Source organism: Xenia sp. Carnegie-2017, unplaced genomic scaffold (genome assembly GCF_021976095.1).
Source record: "Xenia sp. Carnegie-2017 unplaced genomic scaffold, XeniaSp_v1 HiC_scaffold_13, whole genome shotgun sequence".
Lineage (NCBI taxonomy): Eukaryota > Metazoa > Cnidaria > Anthozoa > Malacalcyonacea > Xeniidae > Xenia > Xenia sp. Carnegie-2017.
This window is the reverse complement of record NW_025813436.1, coordinates 6,643,360-6,664,919: the sequence shown is the minus strand read 5'-3', so window position 1 is coordinate 6,664,919 and position 21,560 is coordinate 6,643,360. Positions and strand designations below refer to the sequence as shown.

Sequence of the window (21,560 nt, the reverse complement as noted above, 5' to 3'; positions counted from 1 at the left end):
AGTCAGTATATAAGTGTTTTAGGATATACACGTTGCTGTCCCTAGTTCGACTTAAATAAGTATCAGTTCTACTTAAAAAGTTTCCACATGAAGATACATGTGAATATACTGGGTTGATAACTTTTGTCGATTTGAGTTGAAGTAAGATCATTCAACGATGACTCGTTGATCACAAAGAAATACGCAATGATAGATTTCTTGACGAATTGAGAGAAATGATATTGTAAGACGAGAAAGTGAATGTTACAGTACGAAGATGTTCTGGCTTCAGACATTTGAGACGTCGAATCGAGGTGTGAATGTAAACAACGTTGAATGGCGGGTAAAGCAAACGGCAGTGTAATGAATACTATGTATTGTTTGTATTTTATGCAACGACGTAAATAAAACATTCAATCGCTGCTTTTAAAATTCCCACCTCTGCAGGCAATCATAAATACTTTGTGTAAATTCAAGAAGACTTTTTTATGGCGTTCAATCATGGCATTCACTGAACACGAAATAATTTATTCAATTGAAATTACTAATTTCATTTATTTGCTGATATTAATTATATTACTCTATGTTTTCTTGACATAGTGCCATTCATCAGCTAAAAAGAAAAAAATTGTTTAAGTCTATATTAATAAATCAAAAATGGAAAATATAGTTTAAGTCATACCAGTAGGGCTGACTGTTCCTGGGTTGCCAGTAGCAGGCACCTATGGTAAAGTAGAATTAATGAATTAATTATGATTACAGTTAAGCTTATACATACAGTATATCACTACCGTTTCAGCAATTTTCTGTGCATCTGTATTGGAGACACTGCTTCCATTATTAAGGGATGTATTCAACCTAAAAAGTCGTAAATTCATAGCAAATATCAACATTATAAAACATCAATATGCAGCTTGTTTTACTCCAAACCTGCTGATATTTACAGGCTGTTGTGAGCTTGTCATCATTTTTAACCAGTGTTTGTTACACTCTTCAATTATCTTCAAAGCAAATGCCTGCCATAAAAACAAACATTTGTCAAAACTGACGCATTACACCACTACATGTTTGTAAAAGTAGATGGTCCAGGTTAGCAGAGTCCTGAGTAGGACTGTTGATGTTGACTGAAATTTTGACAGCCTTGGTTGTAGTCATCTTCAGAGTAAAGTTGACTACTGCTAAGGATGTCCAAAGTCAGCCACCATAAACACCAACATTCCCTCTTAGGACTCAACTAACCTGAACAATGTACATCTACAAACATACAAGGTACTCCCTGGTTCAAACTATTCACTACATTGGACCATGTGAACATTTTCACTGCACATACTTTGTCTTTTGCTTGGCCATCAAATGCAAATGTATTCTCTGGTTTTCCTGCTGGAACTTTATAAATCTTTAACCATTCATGGGTTGCCTACATTGGAATACATAAGTAGGAAGTTGAAAAAGCTTTCAAGTTTGATATAGTTAAAATCAATCATAAAAGTCAAACCTTAAGTAATCCAGGCATATGAGTTTCAACATCACTGATATCTAGGATATTTAACATATTACACAATATATCCATGAACATTTATATCAAAATTACATTTTAGAAAGTTGTTAACACTAACCATTCATCTTAGATGACAAAGGATCATTGACATCAATTGCAAGGACTTTCCAATCTGTCTCACCTTCATCAATCATTGCCATTACACCTAGAACTTTTACTTGCTTAACATCACCACGTTTTGCCACCTATAAAAAGATTAGTAGCAAAGTAAAAATGAAAACATTTTCACAAAAGTATGTGAGACATTAACAAGCTAACACATACCATAGTTCCAATTTCACAAACATCTATTGGATCACCATCACCTTTGTAGCTAGTATGTGCATCAACTGCACTAGGATCTTCCCATGTCTAAAAATGATTTAATTTTTCATAATTTTCAAAGGTAGGAGCTGAGAAACAAAAATTCTTGCACTTACTTGTGGTAAAGCACCATAGTTCCATATATAGCCATGATATGGAAATACATTGTTCACATATCTTAACTTTTCCTTCTTTATATCCTGCTTAATTGGGTTTAATTCCTTTGCTAGGTTGATCTGCAAAAATGATCAGATTACATATACCAATAGAATAGTCATCTTAGCAGAAGATGAACCCTTGAAATACCTCCATTTTCGCATTTGTCCACCTAGGTATCTCAACAACCATGTTGAAGATCTTGTTCTGCTCAAAAATAATCGACAACAAATTTTTATCATGAAAATGATTAGTGATATCACTCATAACTTGTTTATAAAACCTAGAAACACACCTGAGAATCAGAATATAGTGGAATGTCATGCATCGGAGACACATAGCCATTTTTATCACCTGAAAAATGTTTCAAAAACACATTGGGTAAAAACCATGACCAGCCGACAATTTGAAGAAGTATAATGTAAAACAAATTCCGAAGAAGCAAGACATCTTGAGATTGCAAAATATGAATCAAAACAAGACGAGAAGTAAACTGTAAATTTTCGACTTTATTTCAAAGTCATCCTCAGACAGAATGTTTTGATTCATATTTTGCAATCTCAAGATGTCTTGCTTCTTCGGAATCTGTTTTATATTATACATTGGGTAATGTCACAATCATCTGCAATGTGTATACAAAGCGAAAGCACTTTGGTAAATCACAAGCTACTACAAAACAATCAAAAAACGATATATTCATACGGAAAAATCCTGAATATTCTTTAGTGTTTTTTCCTCCTCGTTCCTCGTATGTATACATAGTTCTCAAGAAGCTGTTATGCAGGAAAAAGAGCTGATGAAATGCACCAAAGTTGAAATGATATTTAAAGAATGTGGTGTAACGTGGAAAGAACATTAGGAAACACGCTCAAGAATAGTTATATTACACCAAAAGCTACCAGTTGCGAGGTTTCTTGAAGGCTCATAAAACGTTTTTATTTTATTACATGAAGTTTCATAAATAAGCATATGAATCAAGCTTGTCATGTTGCCAACAGGTCCAAAAAAAACGTTTACAGGTTTCTTATTTTGTGCCATCTGAGTTCTCATATTGATAGGGTTGCCACAGCAAATAATCTTTCATTCAGTTCTGTCTTCCTTTTATTTAAATCACTTCACTTCATTTCCTCTTTCAGTGGTTCCATATACCTCCTTTTTGGTCTTCATCTAGGCCTTTTAATTGGCAGTTGCAAACTTGACATTCTACTTATACCTTTATGTCTACCTTTATATCTATCTTTATGTCTACCTTTATGTCTACTTATGTATGTACCCTTATGTCTACTTTCGCGTTTGCCTTTGTATCTACCTTTAACTATTATCGTTTTGTCTGCTTTGTGTATTTTTATATCTACCTTTTTCTACATTTATGTCTACCATTTTAAATGTCGTTTATGTCGTCTTTTCGAAATGTAGTTCATGTCGTCTGTTTTCAATGTCCTTCATGTCATTTTTTTTAAATGCCGTTCACCTTTATGTCTACCTTATTGTTTAATTTTATGTCTATTTCTGTGTGTTACTTTTTAACTACCTTTGTCTACCTTTAAATGAATTTTTGTCGACCTTTATGTCTACTATTGTGTGTACCTTTATGTCTATCTTTATATCAATCTTTGTTCCTACCTTTATGCCTACCTTTGTGTCTATCTTTATTTCTACCTTCGTGCCTACCTTTAAGTCTTATACATTTGTATCTACGCTGTTACGTTTTTATTTGTATCTACTATTATATCTAGATTAATGTTTACCTTTATGTTTTCCTATCAGCCTACCTGTACACAAATATATTTATGTCTACTTACGTGTTTTGCACTCTCGCCGCAACATTTATAATGGTACTAATCTACTTATTCAAGTATGAATATTTTTCATTCGGTACTCTAAGTTTTCCCATATTTCAATACTCGGTAATGTCCCAGGTGTCAAATACATATTTAATGAATTTACAAATGTTTACGATGGTACAATGAGTGAATTAGTAATATATGTTTCTTTGATATCTATATTCTTGTATCATGTGCAATCCCTATGCTATCCCATAGTGGCACATACTTTAATCGAAATCTTTATTCTAGAATGTATCACAAAAAATAACTTGTAATCTCATTATTAGTTTATGATAGATTTGCAATCGCCTTTTTTCAAACGTCAGAGATTATTATAACAATGTTATTACGTCATTTTGCAAACTGTAATTGTTATGACGAAACAACGTTGCACATCAAATGTTTAGACAACAACGGAATCTTCACGTGACTTATGTCCACTTGCAGTTCCATTGAGTCGTGTACTGGAGGACTCGGCACTAGCTCCCTCTAGCGCGTAATTTCGAACGTCAAACACCTATATAAAAGGGAAAGTTTTATCAGTTGATATTTTGAAGGTTGGCTTGTTGAGGACAAGCATTTCATACCTCCTGAATAGCATTTCTAAAGCACAAGAAATTATAGTCAATTAAACCGCGTTTGTCGAAATTCTCCTCTCGCAGAATGCAGACAAGAGCCAGGAATCTGTACAGAAACAAGAGATTTAAAAACGAGCTAAACTGAATTTCTAAGGCAGGAAAGACATCCCTCGGCTTTGGTTTAACGTACCCAAACTATTACAAGTGGTCCTAGATCAAAAACCTTGCATAAAATTTGAAAGCAAGTCCAAACAACCTCTCTTCGAACTATGATTCATAAGCACAGTATAATACTCAACTATCATTAAAAAAGACAGTTCTTGAACAATGGGTCTATCCTACAGAAGCTGGTAACTGGAGAAAACTCCTTCAGTTGTATAAACATTCAAAAAAAACTAATCCAAGTTGAGTGAGTGAAAGTGTGAACGCAAATGGACAGAGTAAACGAAGTAGCTCACTTGTTGACTTCTCGTAAATATAAGACGGTCGTGTTGTTCATCCTTATAGTAGATAAAGTTTCTTGGTCATATGCGCTTCCTTCGCCGTCCTCCTGAAGTCTTGAAAACAAAAACAAAAATAATCAAATGTCATTACATTCTGAGAATTGTGAGAGTTAAAAAAAATTATTACCCATATATACAGGAAATATCGATAACAACATCAATCATATCACAACATAATTCGTAAGACTGCATGTCCACTGGCGAGCTAAATAAAATTAGTAGAATAATCAATAAAACTAATATAGCACGTAGCTTGCTGTCACAGTCTTTGTGTCCAGCAATCTTTTGTACAATACCTATATTTAGCAGATAATCTGAAATACTATAACTTTCCCTTCAATTTAGCTAAATGTCCATTCAATATCAAGTACTACCATTCACACGATAAGTGACCAAAATAGAAAAATCTACCGCAAAACACGTTTGCACTAGTTTCGCGTTATATTTCTAGAATTGTATTTTGGAAAACGTTTATTTCCGAGTCCAATCGGGTTGGAAGTCACGATGACTTAATTTCATTGTATAAAATCACAAGAAGACCTCTTAAAGTGAATGATTTGGACTCGATAGTATTGCTACATGTTTGTAAAAGTTGATTGATCGTCCATGTTAGAAAAGTTCAAAACATTTATTCATAAATCAAGAACGCATGGTTTACTTTTTACTTGACTCTGAAAATGACAACCTCTATGAATGTGTAAACATCAGTCAGCACTAACATCAACACCAACAATCCTTTTCAAGACTGCACTAACATCAACACCAACAATCCTTTTCAAGACTGCACTAACATCAACACCAACAATCCTTTTCAAGACTGCACTAACATCAACACCAACAATCCTTTTCAAGACTGCACTAACATCAACACCAACAATCCTTTTCAAGACTGCACTAACCTGGATAATCTACATATATGTACAGTGAAAGAATGTTATATGCAGTGCGGTGTTTGAAATTAAATGAAGATATGATCTTCGCACTTTGCTGGACAATTTAAGCAATTGTCTCATGAACCTGAAAAATTCAGGTGACTCAACGGGATTCGAACCCATGACCTCTGCGGTGCGGATTTAATTTCAAACACCGCACTGCATAAAACATTCTTTCATATGACATTCCTTTCACGAGAAAACATGCGCCCAACAAAATTGACCTGCTCACCACTGTGTGACTTCATAGCTCAGTTGGTCAGAGCACTGCACCGGCACCGCAGAGGTCATGGGTTCGAATCCCGTTGAGTCACCTGAATTTTTCAGGTTCATGAGACAATTTAGTCCAGCAAAGTGCGAAGATCATATCTTCATTTAATATATGTACAGTGGCGGATCAAGGGTACGTCAAAATAAATTACTGCAGCACATTTTGGCAGATATTTACATTTCTACATACATTAGAGGCAAATCCATTGGTAAAATTATATTCCTTAGATTTTCAAAACCAAAAGCGTTTTTCTGAAAGTACTTTGAATTTAAAATTGAGGAGCAATAATTTATTTTGACGAAAGTTGGCTCCGCTACAATCGTGGAATTAAACTTTCTCGCGATTATTGCAAATTAATAATCTGTATCAAACAAAAACACCTGTCTGTGGCGATGTATATCTTACTGACGACATCAAAAAGAAATGCCTTTTCTATACCAGATCTCTAAAATGTAAGACACATAAAAAAAATTTGTCAGATCACAATTATTCAAATGAAATTCATATTTAGTTTTGATAACTCGTACATAGACAAACCGTGATTAAGATGTCAAGTAGATTTTCCAGTGTTGGTAATTGAGGAATTAGTTTCTGAACAACCTTGCTAAAGGCCTGGTCATTAAAACAAACATCACAAGTATTTACGAAGGACAGAAATGTTTAATTCCGTTTAAAAAGTTTTACCTCAAATATTGAATGATCATAAATGCTGGTAAGATAGAAACTATAGAATATGAAAAAAATGATGCACTTCATAGTAAAGTCCCATCATTCATTGGTGCTGTGAAACAGTTACCTCAGATATAAACCATCTAATCCAGCATCAGCCAATTCATCATTAGCTCTTTGATGAATGTCTCTTTGAATGTCTGCAATGTTCATAATAAAGATAATGTTTAGAACTTAAATATGACACAGTTCAGATGTGATTTGGAATGGAACTTTAAAGGTGACATGAAGCCAACTTTTTATTGATATTTTTACTTTGAATCGTGTCAACCTAGAAGCAAATTTAGATGAAAAGTTCAAAAAAATTGTCCAAAAACAAAAATTATAGCTTTTTATTAACTCGAATCTCAGTCAATAGCATGGTTCAATTACCTTGCGGTCAATCTAGCGTTTATGACGTCATTTTGTTTGCACTTTGCAAGAAATAGCTAGTAACAAAATGAAAACTAACAAACCAACACGATGAGGTGGCAGATATTGTGTTGCAGGAACACTTAATAAGGTTAGCTGTAAATACACGATATTAAACAGCGATAAACAAAGCTTGAATGCAAACAAATTGACATCAAGCCATTGTGCAAGCTCTAAAACTCATCCCCAACTTCCGAGCCAAATAAAGTAATTTATTGCAGAGTAGCTTTGAGTGATTGTCATTAAACAAAAAAATCAAATGACACGTTATTTTTTAACTAAGAAGATAATCATCTTCCAATATTAAAAAAGAAAAAATTGTCTTCATTTCACCTTTAACATATATTTTAAAACAGCCTGTCAGTAAAGATCTCATGTTCCAGCACTGTCTGGTTGAAAATTACTGTGTTGAGTGACTGCCTACCTAACAAAAGCTTTAAACCATAAATTTTACATGTCTAGTGATTGACCACATACATTTCAACTCAATGCTATCGCTCAATTACTTTTTTAAAGACAAAGTTGTTGCTATATTCAAAACTTTTGTCTGGTAAATGATGTCAATTAATAACCTGACTTAATGAGCACTGGCCTTTGGCATTTACATGACATTTGGAAGTGGAGGTACTACAAAATTCAGGATTCACTATAGTGTGTTACCTACCTATTTTGTGATCATCAGAAATTCCATCAACTTTATGAATGAACACCTCAAACTTGATATCTGGATTCACCTAGCCCAAGATTTCACAAAAAATAAAATGAAAGTTTGTTTTATGTTTACTTTGTATGGCTACATGATAAACAAACCCAACATTCCAGTTCTTCAAATACAACCAACAAAAAAATGATTGTGCACAAAAAGCCCTCAGTATCACTCAATAGACTTCAATTCTTATTTTGAGATCCTAAATTCAGAATCAAAGAGCAGGATATTTTACCTTATAGGCTCTAGTTACTGTCGAGTGTAATTTCTTCAATGCTTCTGTATACTCATCCTATTTATAGAAAAAAACCCCAGAAAACATCAGTGTTTCTTGAAGTCAATCACTTCAGCTGTTTGCCATTTGACAGTTAATGACTTAATCAATGTAATTGATGTTTCATAATCGTATAGACATATTTCATATTTTTTAGAGTGTAATCTACAATCAACTTTCTCTTCTAAGTACAAGTATTTTGTATAAAAGATGTGAGTATATGACATACTTGCGCATCTATCACAAACACAAGAGCACCACAATTTCCAAAAATTAACTCTGAATCAAATGCTGGGTCAAAGAAGTCAATTTGTCCAGGAAAATCCCAAATCTACAAAAAGAAGAAATAGTTTGAGATTTGCATTCAAAATACTTTAACTAAATAATTATTATATCTTACCTGGAACTGAACAAATGAACTATTTGAAATATCTTTTTTTAAATTAAGGTGAAGATAACAAAAATGTATTGAAAGCAATCTCAAAAATAGAACTTTTTACTTTCAATGATTGCTACACATCAAAAGATACCATCTTTTACAACTTTTGCTGTGCTTTCTAAAAACAGTGTTTCATTTGGAGACATTTTGTGAAAAACGACCTTTTGTATTGACGACTTCCCACTTCTAAAGCAAAACAGAAATACAACTAGTCAAGAATAAATCTGATGATTGGAAAACCATTAACTGAATACTAAAGACTGCTACCTTCTTAAACCCATGAGCAATATTCTTGGTTTTTCATCACTAGATGAAGTGCTGTAATCTTCATTATCACCAGGTTCATAACTGAACATCCAATCATTAAATTATAAAAATAATTTGGTCTAAATGTTTCCAAAGGGTGAAGAGCTTACCAAAAGTCTTTCGGAAATGAGCCCACCATGCTATAACTGCCGAAATTATCCTCTTCGTCAAAAGACTTGGGGAGAAACAACAAAATTACATTAATATTATAAGGTGTGATAAACATTCAGTAAGATGATTCATAAGTAACAATAACATTCCAGAAAATATGCATACAAACAAATGCATGCTTTAAATATACTTACATCAGTCATTACCAAAAAATCTAGAAATAAAGAATTTTTAGACACACAATTATCCTTTCTGTACTGTTTGACTTCAAAATCATGTGACGATCAGTATAAACAGTGTTACACAAAGTAAAGCAATAAATACTAATTGCAGTGCGCAGGCGCATTATGGTTTCCGTATCTTTCGATTGACATCGATGATATCGATGAAGTCATAAATAAATCTAATAGATAAACCACCTTCGACTAATATTGGTAACCACCGTGCCCTCATTTCTGTGTAAAAATTATCTGAGCACATCCACGTTTGTTTTAAACATTATTCATGGTCTATTCAACATTATTCATAGTTCATTTATTACATTGTCTTTATTACTACATGCAACTCTAGAGAATACGTATAATAGATATGAATTGTTTAACTGCATTACAACTAATAAGGCGGTATATAACTATGACCAAACCAATATGAATGTTTGATTTGAACAGGTTTTCAAAGGTTTTACAAAGGATACCTCAACTACCTGTACATTGTAAAATCAACATTGTTTAATTTCAATAGCACCAGCAATTTTCACAAAAAAAATAAACAGAAAAAGGCGGAAAGTTTCAGTTTCGACTTTATTTAATATTTACTAAGCCTTGCACGCATTTCGGTGGCAAATATTAAATCAGTCGATCAAAATGGAAATGACCACTTCTGAAATGGCAAGTACTGATTCTCTAACTGTCGAAGTCGATATAACAGGACAAGACAGTGAGGTTAACCACGTAGTTAACCACAAAGATAGCTTACTGAAGATTATGACAACCAACGAAGAAGACATTCGAATGAACAAAGAAGAGTATCGCGAAGACTTGCACCAAAAAACGATAACTTATAGGAAATTTTTATCGAACGGAAATTGTATTACAGACAAAATTCAAGAAAAAAATATAGAGGGTGATTTGGAATCAAACTTATCAAAAAAAGATCAAGATTTATGCAAGTCTTCACTTGACAATGACAACGAACGAACGACGGAAGAAATCAATCTGACGGAGAAGTCCAACAGTCAAACAGAAGAACACAAGCAGAAAACAAAGAATGGAGATATACACGATAACAAAGAAGAACTTGTAAAGAAATCAATGTTTACTATAGCTCAAGATGAGGATATTTACGACGATAGTTCATCAGAAATGATTCATCTATTACGTGGCACCATTTGTGAACTGGAACGAGCATTGAGGGATTCAAGAGAATTGATAAAAACCAGAGATGAAGAGATTGCAAGACTTCGTAGAGAGTTGGTAAAAGGTACGAAAAACTTGTCCAAACATTCGTTCATTTCAAATGCATTGTGTCAAAGAAAATACGTTTGTTTTAGGTAGAGAACAGATCCATAAAGAGCAAGTGAAATTTCTAAAAAAGAGCAAGATGTTGGAGGAGAACGCACTGGAGATTCAAGAGCTATCTACGAAATTACAAAAGTCAGAGAAAGACAGAGAAGAGCTCTTGGAAAGAATTAAAGAACTCGAATCTCCACCTGACGATACTGTTTCATGTTGTTCATCTATGGAAGAAGTTCTTCAGCTGAAAATGGAGTTGATGGAGAAGAATGACTTTATCAAAGAAATTAAAAAAAATAATCATCCGGAAATTTTGGACAATGCAATAGTTTCAGCTACAAACTGGAAAAGAAAAGAACAAGATCAACACTATCATCTCAAGTTAAAATTCTTGCGAGATGCTTTCTTTTATTTCATGATAGATTTTCACAGTGAAGAACAAATGAAAGCCATCTTGGCAGTGCTTGCATATGGAGACCAAAGAGAGGATGTCATTCAACAGGCTTTTAACATGAGACAAAGAGGGAAGAAGTTTACAGTTAAAGAAGTCTCTTCACGAGGACTTGCATTTCTCCACGAGGAGACCTGAAATTATGACTTTGCTCATCTTTCGCAATTACTATTGAGAGGTTTCCAGTTGAACAATCAAGTCGAGATCTTGTATCAAAGCTCGCAATTTCTGGATTAAAACTTTGATTTTCTCATTTCTTGTTTCAACTTCCTGAAAACATTCAGATAATTTTAATAATATCGACTGCAGTTTTAACTTGTAGATCACTTAACAATCACCTTTATTAAACATTCACGCTCATTGTCTTGAAGATCCATGCCAGCTATTTGGCTGGGCTCGTTTTCTAGTGGTAGCAAATGCTAAGGTAAAAAAATAGTGAGAAATTACGTAGTGTGGATTGTTATTGGTAAATATGTAAAATAAAGTACATTCTTTAAGATCATACCTCGATGTTTCCATTAGTAAGAACGTTGTGAATATCCGGCATTCGTCGTCGAGTTTCTTCGTACGTATTTCTTAATTTACCCATCAGCTCTTTTAGACTCTCTAAGGTCTCCTGGGTCTTTTCTGACATTTGCTGTTGTTTTTCAACGCTGCCAGCCTTTTCTAAGTTCAAAACTTCAGCGCTTTGTAATGATTTGAACAGAGCACTCGCTCTTTCAACTATCTCTTTCACAAGCATTTGTCCCTCGATAGCAATGGCTATGTTTGTTTTAGAAGTGTCAATAGAAAGCACCTCGGTCATTTCGACTTCAATAGTCGGTGGGAACGTCATTTCATCGTTTTGAAATGAAAGATTTGTTATTTGATGTTGATGCTCCATTTTTATACAGTTGGTTATATTATGCCTTTGCCTTTCGCCCCCCTGGAAAGAAAAACGTAATTATAAATACTATTATGAACCAACAACATTCGGGGGGGGGCTAGTTTGACAACCATAAAATAACTCCACTTCGCGGGAAACATGGCTGGATGCCTGCAATATAGTTCCGTGGATAATGCAGTGGCAAAGCTGTCAAAAATACAGGAATATCTTGATTTAGGTTATTCAACTACTCTAGACGTTGCACTTGATGTAGAAGAAAGTAATTTTACGGGCGAAGCTTCACCTCATGTCGAAAAATTAAAGGAAATTACTATGTTGTACACTGGAATGGAGCAAGAACTTAAACGATACCTCAAGGCTTCTGAGCTGACCAAAATAGCGTTCAAAAAAGATTATGAAAAACTTACTGAGTAAGCTGTTGATGTTTTTTTCAATGTAGAAACTTACGTTCAATTCATAATTTTGCCAAAAATATTATATTTCAGTGGTAGTGTGCCAGATATTGAAGAAATTTTCAAAAAAAAGTTAGAAGAGACAGAGCCTGATGTTGAAGATCTAAATGAACACGCGCAACTAAAGGAGTTTGTCAAGCAAATATGGTATGTTCACCATAATGGAGAACCTTTGCCGTCTGATGCTGTTGAAAATGATGATGCAGACATTATTGTTGCTCAGGTGACAACCTTTCAACTATTAATGATATTTTGGATCACATGTCTAATTGTGTTTGTCAATACATTGTTTCAGGCATCAGAGGAATCAGTCATCTGTCCTTTAACACAACAACAGATGGTAGAACCTGTGCGTAGTAAACAATGTCACCATAATTATGAAAGGATGGCCATTTTGCAACACCTTAAATCAAGAAACAAAAGAGTGCGGTGTCCCATTGCTGGCTGTAGCCATTACGTAGTGGAGGGAGATCTTGAAGCAAACCATAATCTTGCTTTCAGAATCAAACGATTACAAAGAAAACCATAACTTTAGTATACACTTCTGTTTTACAGTTACATTTTGTTAAATACTGATCTATTATATTTCTAAGTATTTATCACAAATATATACAGAAACAAAATGATAACAACTTAATTTAGAAGGCAAACATGTTGCATTTACATTATGGTGATCATATGAATTAAGGTGCTTGGTCTACTAAGCGCTTTGGATTGGCATCAATCACAATAGAGTTTGCAACAAAATCATAAGGAGTACGATAGTTTTGAAGAAACATTGTTGTAAATATGACAGGAAAGAAAAATGTTATCATAAAGTTCTTCAACGTTGACCGAGCACAAGATCTAAAAAATTAATTTGTTTCAATTAATTTGCTTATTATTTCAATGGCCAAATATTTCAGAATTTAATGTTAACTTACTGCCACAGTGAAATTCTATCAGCATTACCAGTAAACTGACGCAGGTTTTGTCCTTCAATTGGTGTCATACTTGAATAAAGAACAACTGTTATTCCCATCATATACTTTCCTAAACTTGCTCCTCCTATTTTACATGGAAATGCCATGGCAAGAAAGAGGGTCTATGGGGCAACAAAAGAAGTCATCAATAAGTGAGTTCATAATGAATAATTTACAATAGCATTTGCAAGATTTAGGTGCTACCTCATAAAGAAAGACAATAAATCGATAAATCAAGGCTTGCAATATGACATCTTCAAGATCCTTAATACTGGTATTATCATCGATTATAAGGATGTATTGAAACTGAGAATTGATTCGATCTGGATACTTGCTAAAAATAAATTCAAAAATGAACTTATAATCTGAATATTTTAGATTAAAATATCAGAAATAGTGAAGCCACTTACTAGAAGAGCAAACAAAGAACATATTTCAGGAAATATAGGAAAACAAAATCAATGAATTCTGCAATAACCCTTTTTCCAACTGGAGCTATTTTGTACTCAAATCCTAAATAAAAATAAATAATTTTGGATTATATTTTGGAAAAGGTATGATTATTGATACTTTTTTGTCAACATCATGATATTGTGAAATGTTATTAAGTGTCTGTGTTGATTGTTAACAAGTCGAGGTTTTAGGTTTATAATATTCAAGAATGACATTGACAGCTTTGACACGTACGTTCATTTGGTTGGTTTACATTTCTTCCAACAGGAATATTATTTAGAGGATTTGCTTGATCAACGGTTGAACCATTTAAAGAACTGCTGCCAGTGCCAACATTGCGATTTAGCAAAAGAGGATTTTGCAAAGTTGTTTGATTTTGACACAATGCCATATAATAATAATTTGTATAGTGATACATGTACGAGGAATAATAATACTCCCAATATTGCATCCATGCTTGATAATTCAAATCGTGAGAGGCGTTCCTGTTTGGATTCTCGTTGTTTGGTCTTGCAGTTGAATTAACAGCTTCCCGTTCGTCCGCCATCTTGTTTTGAAAAGTTACCATCAAACAGTGATTGCGTCATCCAACTGCAATTGGTCCGAGAGCTCTGTGATTGGTCAACGTGTCAAATGACCAAAAATTTTTTGATTTTGCCAAAAAACGGACAACAATTCACTTTCTTGTTCAGTCCCTGTTTTACTTGACAAATAGAAGTAAAAGTCTATGGGGGATTAAGACCCATAGTCTATCCCCTCCTCGGCTCCATTGTTCACATAGACTGTATGATCAGCCTTAATGGCACGTGCAACGGGAAATCATTTATCAAATGATTTATTTACAAAAGGATGTAACATCGACACGTTTGGTATATTGTCTGTTTTTTTAAGGTTCATGTAGCCTGCTTTTCAAAAATCAAAATATTTAGGTCTTCCTCGAGACCTAGTCGAACAGGATTCATGTGCTCTGTTACTCGTAGTTAGCGTTTGGCCTATAGTTTACATGTTCTCTATATTTGCTGAGGTAATGATGGTCAGTGATTCTTAATGTTCTCTGTTACAGATACTATACATATATGTCTGCTTCCTACACTTTATCGTTCTGTACATGCCGTATTAATTATTAAACGAATTAGTAAACAACGGGGTGCAAAATATGAGATTTCATTTATCACAGTAAGCACGATAAATTTCAATGAAACGTAATTACACAAATACCACTTCGCTTTCCTTGTCAAAATTGCTTTTCGTTGTGAAAAAGCGCTAAGGAAATGCTTAGGGCAAAATATAATAAGATAAAGCGGATATTTAGGCAAAGGAGGTCTCCTTTCGTCGGTATATTTACCGTATTAAGTTGCAATCGGAGACAAGCTTGAACAACATTTGAGGTGCCTTGCTTTATTCTGATTGGTTGCGCATTAAATTAGGTGAATTCGACATGACTGACAAAATTTACTGCTGCAGCATAGTTTAGTCAAAAAACGTGGGAACGCTACCTTATAAATCTGTTGAGAGCCCTGTCATGACCGTTTGAGAGAAATTTGAAAATTTCGGACTGCGTTTTAACAATTCGCTATCATAACCAGGGCATATAGTTACGTGCGCAAGGATAACTTGGTTTACTCACAAGAGCAGTTATGGTTGATAAACTCCATTTTATTGTTTTTTTTCTATTTTTATTCCTGGCTCTTTCGAATGAGAAGGCAACAAAGAAGCAAAAAAATAAAGTTGATTCTTTGAGCGCAATTTTACCTCATTTAATGGAAAACGAAAGATCGCGGATCATAAATTTAACCAATAGACATTCAGCTGGGCGCTATATGATGAATTTGTACCAGAATATCGACGTTAACAATGATAATTTGCAAGGTTTTAACGTCTCCAACGTTACAACAACCAAACAAGTTGAAAATGCAGATACTATAATGGGAATACTCAATGATGGTAAGTTTTGACTACATGTTCATTGTTTATATTTACAGTCAGGATAAAATCCAAATAAACACAAGCGTTTGAGAATATTATCGCGTATTTTTTTTTTCATTACTCCGATGATAAAATTAACGTGTCTTGTGTAAGACTTGCACAAGTTGCTAGATTTTATTACAAGTTATAAGTTCATAGACTTTTTTAGATCTTGTTGACTGTTGAATGAACATTTTGCGCAATTTAAACAAGCATTTGAGTGAGTTACATGATGCTGTATACATTTAGAATCAGAAAATGTATAGATATTTTCGTCATTCATTTGAAACCGATAGCCTTGTGTCCGAACACGCGGCTATTGAGAGATGTGATATCATAAAAATGCTGCTGCTATAGATACCAGGCAAATTCTATCATCATGTTCTTTCGAAGATGACGATTTCACAAGTTTAAGTCCTTTTTCAGTCAATGACCTTGTTTGAGGTGTTCGTTTTACTTCAATTTGTTGGATAATTTTAACTAATACCTTTTAAAGCGAGATCAGAGGAATTCTTACAAAACTTGGTTATTCCAATCGATGCTTACTAGATCTATACCCCCTTAAATTGTTGAGAAGGGTGAAGGGTCTTTTTTCAATTATATAATCGTATTTGAGGAGCGTAGTATTTATAAATTTGAGAACTTTAATTTTGTTCCGTTTTCTCAGTCAGTGGTGGTATGCAAACGATTAAATGATATTAGTAACACAGGAAACATGCAATCAACATTTTCGTATGACAACAAAGCATTGAAGAAGCAGTTCATAAATCATACAGAAACAACACTAGATGGTTTCCGATTTTTTCGCAGTTTAATAGCCGCCATTTGTCGCCATTCGCAGCAAATATTCATTAGTGGGGAACAAATATGGGGCAACAGTTAAAGATTTAAATTAATTTTTAACTGTTGCATGAAAAAAAAACAGAGCAAAAATGATTGTATATAAAAAAAAACAAAAAAAAATCATTGAGTATTTTAACAAGATGTATGCAGCGCCTTTAATTGTGTTAAAATTTCTTGAATTCAGCAGATTACCATTTAGTACATGATACATTAACTGTCATTATGTAAGGGAAGAATTGTGTTGATTTTGTTTCATCATTATAAGAAGATTAAAATTATCATGAGCGGAATAGATGAACAGATAATGGTCAAATTTCGCACATTTCATTCATAATGAAGTATAAAAAGATAACACAAATAGGAGCAAAATATACAAGGACCCAAGCGTTGTTAAACAATCGTGCTAAGGTGGGGGTCTTAAATTAAAATATAAAAACATGAAATTAATCGAAATTTAATTGTTTGAAAATATTTTAAGCATTTATTGGTTACACGTTTAGATTTTTATGTAATATTTATAATTACACAACAAAATTAGTTTGTAAATTAAAACGACGTTCAGTTTGCAAATTTAAGACTTTCATTAAACTCTCACTAAACTCTACCTATGTCCAAATCGATTTATTCTGAAAACATGATTACGCTACGACTCAGAGTATTTTTTTTTTACTTTAAAAACAGATAGTGACGCAAAACCAGTCAATTCTAAAATGAGAATTAAGTTCAACTTCACAGCAAAAATTCGCAGAGATGAAAGCGCAGTAGAGGTGGCCGAACTACATGTATACAAAGACCAGCATAAACGCCCTTGGATGGCCAACGTAACATTTCTGGTTGAGTTGTCTGTTATCACAAGATCTGGAAACGCAGTCAAACTGAGCAGCAATCCAGCTAATTACAGCATCCAAGGTTGGGAAACACGTTGGATAGTTTTTGATGTCACAGACACCGTGGACAAGTGGATCGTTTCTCCGGGCAACAATTTCGGATTGGAACTGTTGGTAACAATGCAACGTGAAAAGCTTCCCGTACCTCTAAATCCAGCAGAAATTGGTTTTATCGACTTTAAAGGTCCACTTGAAAAGAGACCATTCATCGCCAGCTTCTTCAAAGGTGATCCAACTGACAGAAAAGTGATAATACACGCTACAAGTAGAAAACGACGGTCTGTATTTAGTCAGGCAAATTTGAAATATGGCAACCGAAACATTCGCAGCCAATGCAAGAAAAGATTTCTTTACGTTGATTTTAGTGACCTGCGTTGGCAGAACTGGATCATAGCTCCAGCAGGATATGAGACGTCTTACTGCGCAGGAGCATGTACGTATGGTTCGTACGACGAAGTTAATGCCACCAATCATGCAATAATTCAGTCAGTCGTTAATATATTCAACGCAGACTCTGCCCCAGCTCCTTGCTGTGCTCCTACACAGTTGAAAGCAATTTCAGTTCTTTACATCGACGACAAGGAAAACATTGTACTGAAAAAGTATCAAAACATGGCGGTCAAATCATGCGGCTGTCACTAAGAAATATTTACGGTTACATTAAGATTACAAAATATGAATGAATTGATGCAGAGATGCTTTAGTTCTCGTGGTTTGACAAAAGTTATAAAGAAAAGAGTGTATTACAAAAATTTTCTTATGCAGTTTTATGAAACATTTATTAATAGAATTTGGTAGTCGAGTTATATAAAGAAGTAAAAACAAGCAATGTATACATCTATATATGCATATAGTTATATTTCTCTTTGAATACTAATATTCCCATTGTTCACATGTTGATATCATTGAAAGGCTTAATTACCACAGATTCTTAATTGTGCCATCTTTACACGATTGATGAAGAAATTCCTCTCAGTAACTACATAATGACGAAGACACTTTATTTACAGAAACACCAATGGAACTCATCGTAATGAGAGTGGCGTATTTCTGGTAAAATAACTTTCATGCAAAGATCTAATTACACACGCATGACGCAGCGACCATGTTAGGATGTCTTTTCATTACAATATTGCCGTCATCGTCATAAAACAAAAGATTGACTGCTTTTAGAATTTCGGGTACACAACATGGCTCATCCACTGTATTATCAAAAGCACGATAAACACTCTGGACTATTGCATGATTTGTCGTTTTGTTTGGATCCAATGGATCTAAACAGTGACCATGGCAGAAATGCATGTCGTATGAATTGGGAGCGATGATGGTACGATGAAGGCCAACTTCTTTAAAATTCACTGTGAACTTCTTCAGTCCACAAACCTCAGCATTATTCCCATACTTAAACATTTTGGCCGCACGTCGCTGTCTCGAAGGAACAAGGAGACCAGGCGCAAATACAGGAGAATCGCTCGTGGTGCTGACAAAGCCTACCAGGTACGGCCTCTTCTCAAGATTTCCACGCGTTCCCACCAACCCAAAGGCCTGTGGGCTCAATTTCTGACCATTGTGATGTACAACAATTTCGAATCCATAATTCGTCAATGGATACTGAGCCCACAATTTCATTGCAGCAGTCACATTAAAAGTTTGCCATCCAGCCTTCCAAGCGTCAACCTCTCGTGTATCAATCATTTTGGATAAGGAATTTTGACGTTGTATGAGATAAACACAGACAGAACATTTACCATGAACCATGCTGCCATTTCTTGGCAGTCTTTTAAAAACTTTCAACTCACTTCCCTGAATGACTTCATGACGGGGGTCGAACCTTGCTTTAAATTTTATCCTGAAGTCGCTCCTGGAATTTTTTTTCCAGCTTCGATCATGATCTACAACAACAAAAAAATGTTTTGTCTCTTTAAAAGAAATACGAGAGTACATATCTTAAATGAAACTTTAGCATTTCCTTCTGTTAAGGAAATTAAGCAGCTGTTTAGATTGATAAGAAGAAATAATTGCATATAGTAGTATTTTTGTCTAACGACTATACGTATCAAATGAACAGCTTTTGGCCTTTTACCTTTACAATGTAAAAATATTTGACTATTGCTTAGCATGCAAAGAAATTGTATTCAACGATCGTGGACACCCACTTCATTTTTGTAATTCTTTTCAAATCTCAGGAAATTTTAATCGGCTTAAACAAGATCAAGCAATTGTACTTTTCAAAATTAACATCTTACAAAAAAACAATTGCTTATAATAATTTAATGAATAAATTGTTTTAACAAATCACGTATGAAATATTCTCATATTATATTAGAGTTCACATCCTGTTTTAAGGCATAAAATCTATTTGAATTGTTTTATATTGTTTGTGTACCTCATGACAACAAAGAATCATTTTAAAAGAACAATAATTGGTAAAATGAAAAATGTTGATGGCAACAACTGGATTCGTCGCCTTCAGTGAAGTATTTGCATATCATGACACAGCAACTGTTCAATATTAACTTGGCCACAAATATTGGTCATGTACATTTGTAAACGAAGTCACTATAAAGTCATACACCCTAATACATAGGATCGTTTAATGACTAATCTTAAATAACTCAGTTATCAGTACATTGGTACGTATCAGTACAATGTGTCGCTAAAAGAACAAATTTAGTGACTCATAGATAAAGTATTCATCTTACTTACCATATTTAAAGAAGCTAATGACTGTATCCACTGAACTATCATTCAGGTATTTTGTCTCAAAATCAGTTTGTTGCTTATGATTAGACATTTCTCCGTTCACTTCCTTAAAAAGTTTCAACATAAATTTTGGTGCGGAGTACCGTCGTAAGAAGAAGTCATTCCTCCAAAGTTTCGATCGAGACTCACTTCTTACACCCAATGATTTTAAAATGGCTCTTTTGGTAGCGTTTATTTCTGCCAAATCTTCATCATCGTTGAATGTGAACGAACAGATCTGATTCACTTGGAAAAACACAAATACAAAAAAATCGACAGTTTTGAAGCTAATCCACATAATGATAATACCATAGGAATGTATAGCATGAATGTTATGACCCGTAACAAACACTGAAAGGCATTAAAGTCCTTCACTTATATTGATTTTAAATTTCAACACTTGATATGTTATGATTTAGCGGATGCCAATAGTATAAGTTCTTGAAAGAGGAATTCATTACGCCATTATAACGTTCCGGAACAAAGACCCTCCCCATACGTGTGTTCTGGTGATAGCTAGTTCGATGACGCTAAGATAATAGAGAATGTAAAAGGTTCTATACAATAATTGTCTTGATTTTTTATCCAGATTTGATTTGCATATAAAGACATCTATGCTCATATTTTTGGACAATTTTTCTTACAGATCTGATTTGCGTATCGTCTTTTCGATTCATTTTTCGAACAATTTTTCAATAGATTAGTGTGACAGCGTGTACTTATTCATATAGATCGCCAAAATACAATGAAACTGATCTTACCATAAAAGACCAAGGAATTTTTAACGGAAATGCAAGGTCAACTGTGAAATTGCAACGAGAAAACTTCAATTCAATAATATCAATGATTTCTAGCGAGCGTCGTTAATCTTTATTGTTCTTGTTAAAATTTTTGAAAACTTCCTATTGCGACAAAGTAGAATGTTTGTTATTTCTACACAAACAGGCGATAAATCTATTGAAAGAAAATATCATTAAGAATATTAAATTATACTGACAATAAAGTGAAACCGAAGATGGACACGTCACATTTGAAAGAAATTAACAGGATCAACATTGAAGTGAAGACAATCATCTTTGACCTTGGTGGTAAATCGTTATACCACACCGCACAAATGCATGAGCGTAGTTGTTTCATTGTTGTTACTTCTATCTACTGATTTTAAACTAGTTTTAGCAAAAGGTAAAGCCTTGAATATTGAAAAATAAAAGTTTTTCCGGATTTTTTTATAAATAATTTTAAGAAGTTATTATTATATTTTCTTTATTCTGAAGAAGTCTCGAAGCACCGAGTCGAAAGCTCAATAAAATTATTTATTTCAACAAT

General features: G+C 33.9%; 8 protein-coding genes and 1 long non-coding RNA gene across 9 annotated transcripts; 4 read left to right on the top strand and 5 right to left on the bottom strand.

The window, feature by feature from the left end:
• Window positions 1-446: 446 nt before the first annotated feature.
• Window positions 447-2,861, bottom strand: LOC124457951 (inorganic pyrophosphatase-like). Its single transcript, XM_047008092.1, has 12 exons — window positions 2,699-2,861; window positions 2,292-2,350; window positions 2,147-2,203; window positions 1,957-2,076; window positions 1,802-1,888; window positions 1,596-1,722; window positions 1,475-1,515; window positions 1,310-1,396; window positions 910-995; window positions 771-837; window positions 662-701; window positions 447-592 (listed from the first exon to the last, which is right to left on the bottom strand). The coding sequence occupies exons 1-12, from the start codon at window positions 2,850-2,852 to the stop codon at window positions 561-563; spliced, it is 957 nt and encodes a 318-aa protein (XP_046864048.1). The 5' UTR covers window positions 2,853-2,861; the 3' UTR covers window positions 447-560.
• A 1,048-nt stretch (window positions 2,862-3,909) lies between these two features.
• Window positions 3,910-9,359, bottom strand: LOC124458437 (ras-related GTP-binding protein C-like). The gene is made up of 16 exons (XM_047008464.1): window positions 9,277-9,359; window positions 9,082-9,146; window positions 8,933-9,013; window positions 8,757-8,851; window positions 8,627-8,658; window positions 8,456-8,557; window positions 8,188-8,244; window positions 7,911-7,980; window positions 6,903-6,975; window positions 6,791-6,830; window positions 6,644-6,718; window positions 6,487-6,551; window positions 5,031-5,108; window positions 4,859-4,957; window positions 4,410-4,506; window positions 3,910-4,339 (listed from the first exon to the last, which is right to left on the bottom strand). Exons 1-16 carry the CDS (start codon window positions 9,283-9,285, stop codon window positions 4,226-4,228), a joined length of 1,152 nt encoding a protein of 383 aa, XP_046864420.1. The 5' UTR covers window positions 9,286-9,359; the 3' UTR covers window positions 3,910-4,225.
• A 188-nt stretch (window positions 9,360-9,547) lies between these two features.
• LOC124433321 (cingulin-like protein 1) lies at window positions 9,548-11,548 on the top strand. The gene is made up of 2 exons (XM_046983082.1): window positions 9,548-10,561; window positions 10,632-11,548. Exons 1-2 carry the CDS (start codon window positions 9,946-9,948, stop codon window positions 11,180-11,182), a joined length of 1,167 nt encoding a protein of 388 aa, XP_046839038.1. The 5' UTR covers window positions 9,548-9,945; the 3' UTR covers window positions 11,183-11,548.
• LOC124458487 lies at window positions 9,564-11,953 on the bottom strand. The gene is made up of 3 exons (XM_047008499.1): window positions 11,550-11,953; window positions 11,383-11,463; window positions 9,564-11,314 (listed from the first exon to the last, which is right to left on the bottom strand). Exons 1-3 carry the CDS (start codon window positions 11,925-11,927, stop codon window positions 11,213-11,215), a joined length of 561 nt encoding a protein of 186 aa, XP_046864455.1. The 5' UTR covers window positions 11,928-11,953; the 3' UTR covers window positions 9,564-11,212.
• A 108-nt stretch (window positions 11,954-12,061) lies between these two features.
• On the top strand, window positions 12,062-13,005 carry LOC124458476 (E3 SUMO-protein ligase NSE2-like). Its single transcript, XM_047008492.1, has 3 exons — window positions 12,062-12,340; window positions 12,416-12,605; window positions 12,678-13,005. Exons 1-3 carry the CDS (start codon window positions 12,069-12,071, stop codon window positions 12,909-12,911), a joined length of 696 nt encoding a protein of 231 aa, XP_046864448.1. The 5' UTR covers window positions 12,062-12,068; the 3' UTR covers window positions 12,912-13,005.
• LOC124458456 (protein FAM8A1-like) lies at window positions 12,894-14,546 on the bottom strand. The gene is made up of 5 exons (XM_047008478.1): window positions 14,032-14,546; window positions 13,755-13,857; window positions 13,549-13,678; window positions 13,306-13,466; window positions 12,894-13,228 (listed from the first exon to the last, which is right to left on the bottom strand). Exons 1-5 carry the CDS (start codon window positions 14,363-14,365, stop codon window positions 13,066-13,068), a joined length of 891 nt encoding a protein of 296 aa, XP_046864434.1. The 5' UTR covers window positions 14,366-14,546; the 3' UTR covers window positions 12,894-13,065.
• A 685-nt stretch (window positions 14,547-15,231) lies between these two features.
• LOC124458435 (bone morphogenetic protein 6-like) lies at window positions 15,232-18,392 on the top strand. Its single transcript, XM_047008453.1, has 2 exons — window positions 15,232-15,741; window positions 17,287-18,392. Exons 1-2 carry the CDS (start codon window positions 15,435-15,437, stop codon window positions 18,132-18,134), a joined length of 1,155 nt encoding a protein of 384 aa, XP_046864409.1. The 5' UTR covers window positions 15,232-15,434; the 3' UTR covers window positions 18,135-18,392.
• LOC124458446 (bone morphogenetic protein 6-like) lies at window positions 18,245-20,841 on the bottom strand. Its single transcript, XM_047008472.1, has 2 exons — window positions 20,199-20,841; window positions 18,245-19,384 (listed from the first exon to the last, which is right to left on the bottom strand). Exons 1-2 carry the CDS (start codon window positions 20,530-20,532, stop codon window positions 18,570-18,572), a joined length of 1,149 nt encoding a protein of 382 aa, XP_046864428.1. The 5' UTR covers window positions 20,533-20,841; the 3' UTR covers window positions 18,245-18,569.
• On the top strand, window positions 19,909-21,470 carry LOC124458499. The gene is made up of 2 exons (XR_006953227.1): window positions 19,909-20,244; window positions 20,824-21,470. It is a non-coding gene; the product is annotated as an uncharacterized LOC124458499 (long non-coding RNA).
• Window positions 21,471-21,560: the final 90 nt, after the last annotated feature.

What these genes read in the sequence shown, in the direction of transcription:
- LOC124457951 (XM_047008092.1), bottom strand. Translation starts at nt 2,852, where the DNA reads ATGTTCTTTCCACGTTACACCACATTCTTTAAATATCATTTCAACTTT. An exon ending in AGAATATTCAGGATTTTTCC is followed by an intron (nt 2,351 to 2,698) that starts GTATGAATATAT and finishes AACATTTTTCAG; the next exon opens with GTGATAAAAATGGCTATGTG. An exon ending in TTTGTGAAATTGGAACTATG is followed by an intron (nt 1,723 to 1,801) that starts GTATGTGTTAGC and finishes ATCTTTTTATAG; the next exon opens with GTGGCAAAACGTGGTGATGT.
- LOC124458437 (XM_047008464.1), bottom strand. An exon ending in TGTTTGTGATAGATGCGCAA is followed by an intron (nt 8,245 to 8,455) that starts GTATGTCATATA and finishes TTCTATAAATAG; the next exon opens with GATGAGTATACAGAAGCATT. An exon ending in CAGTAACTAGAGCCTATAAG is followed by an intron (nt 7,981 to 8,187) that starts GTAAAATATCCT and finishes ATCTTGGGCTAG; the next exon opens with GTGAATCCAGATATCAAGTT.
- LOC124433321 (XM_046983082.1), top strand. Translation starts at nt 9,946, where the DNA reads ATGGAAATGACCACTTCTGAAATGGCAAGTACTGATTCTCTAACTGTC. An exon ending in TCGTAGAGAGTTGGTAAAAG is followed by an intron (nt 10,562 to 10,631) that starts GTACGAAAAACT and finishes CGTTTGTTTTAG; the next exon opens with GTAGAGAACAGATCCATAAA.
- LOC124458487 (XM_047008499.1), bottom strand. Translation starts at nt 11,927, where the DNA reads ATGGAGCATCAACATCAAATAACAAATCTTTCATTTCAAAACGATGAA. An exon ending in TTACTAATGGAAACATCGAG is followed by an intron (nt 11,464 to 11,549) that starts GTATGATCTTAA and finishes TTTTTACCTTAG; the next exon opens with CATTTGCTACCACTAGAAAA. An exon ending in AGCGTGAATGTTTAATAAAG is followed by an intron (nt 11,315 to 11,382) that starts GTGATTGTTAAG and finishes GAATGTTTTCAG; the next exon opens with GAAGTTGAAACAAGAAATGA.
- LOC124458476 (XM_047008492.1), top strand. Translation starts at nt 12,069, where the DNA reads ATGGCTGGATGCCTGCAATATAGTTCCGTGGATAATGCAGTGGCAAAG. An exon ending in GATTATGAAAAACTTACTGA is followed by an intron (nt 12,341 to 12,415) that starts GTAAGCTGTTGA and finishes ATTATATTTCAG; the next exon opens with TGGTAGTGTGCCAGATATTG. An exon ending in CAGACATTATTGTTGCTCAG is followed by an intron (nt 12,606 to 12,677) that starts GTGACAACCTTT and finishes ACATTGTTTCAG; the next exon opens with GCATCAGAGGAATCAGTCAT.
- LOC124458456 (XM_047008478.1), bottom strand. Translation starts at nt 14,365, where the DNA reads ATGGTAACTTTTCAAAACAAGATGGCGGACGAACGGGAAGCTGTTAAT. An exon ending in TTATTGTCTTTCTTTATGAG is followed by an intron (nt 13,467 to 13,548) that starts GTAGCACCTAAA and finishes GTTGCCCCATAG; the next exon opens with ACCCTCTTTCTTGCCATGGC. An exon ending in GATAGAATTTCACTGTGGCA is followed by an intron (nt 13,229 to 13,305) that starts GTAAGTTAACAT and finishes TTAATTTTTTAG; the next exon opens with ATCTTGTGCTCGGTCAACGT.
- LOC124458435 (XM_047008453.1), top strand. Translation starts at nt 15,435, where the DNA reads ATGGTTGATAAACTCCATTTTATTGTTTTTTTTCTATTTTTATTCCTG. An exon ending in AATGGGAATACTCAATGATG is followed by an intron (nt 15,742 to 17,286) that starts GTAAGTTTTGAC and finishes CTTTAAAAACAG; the next exon opens with ATAGTGACGCAAAACCAGTC.
- LOC124458446 (XM_047008472.1), bottom strand. Translation starts at nt 20,532, where the DNA reads ATGTGGATTAGCTTCAAAACTGTCGATTTTTTTGTATTTGTGTTTTTC. An exon ending in CATTAGCTTCTTTAAATATG is followed by an intron (nt 19,385 to 20,198) that starts GTAAGTAAGATG and finishes TTGTTGTTGTAG; the next exon opens with ATCATGATCGAAGCTGGAAA.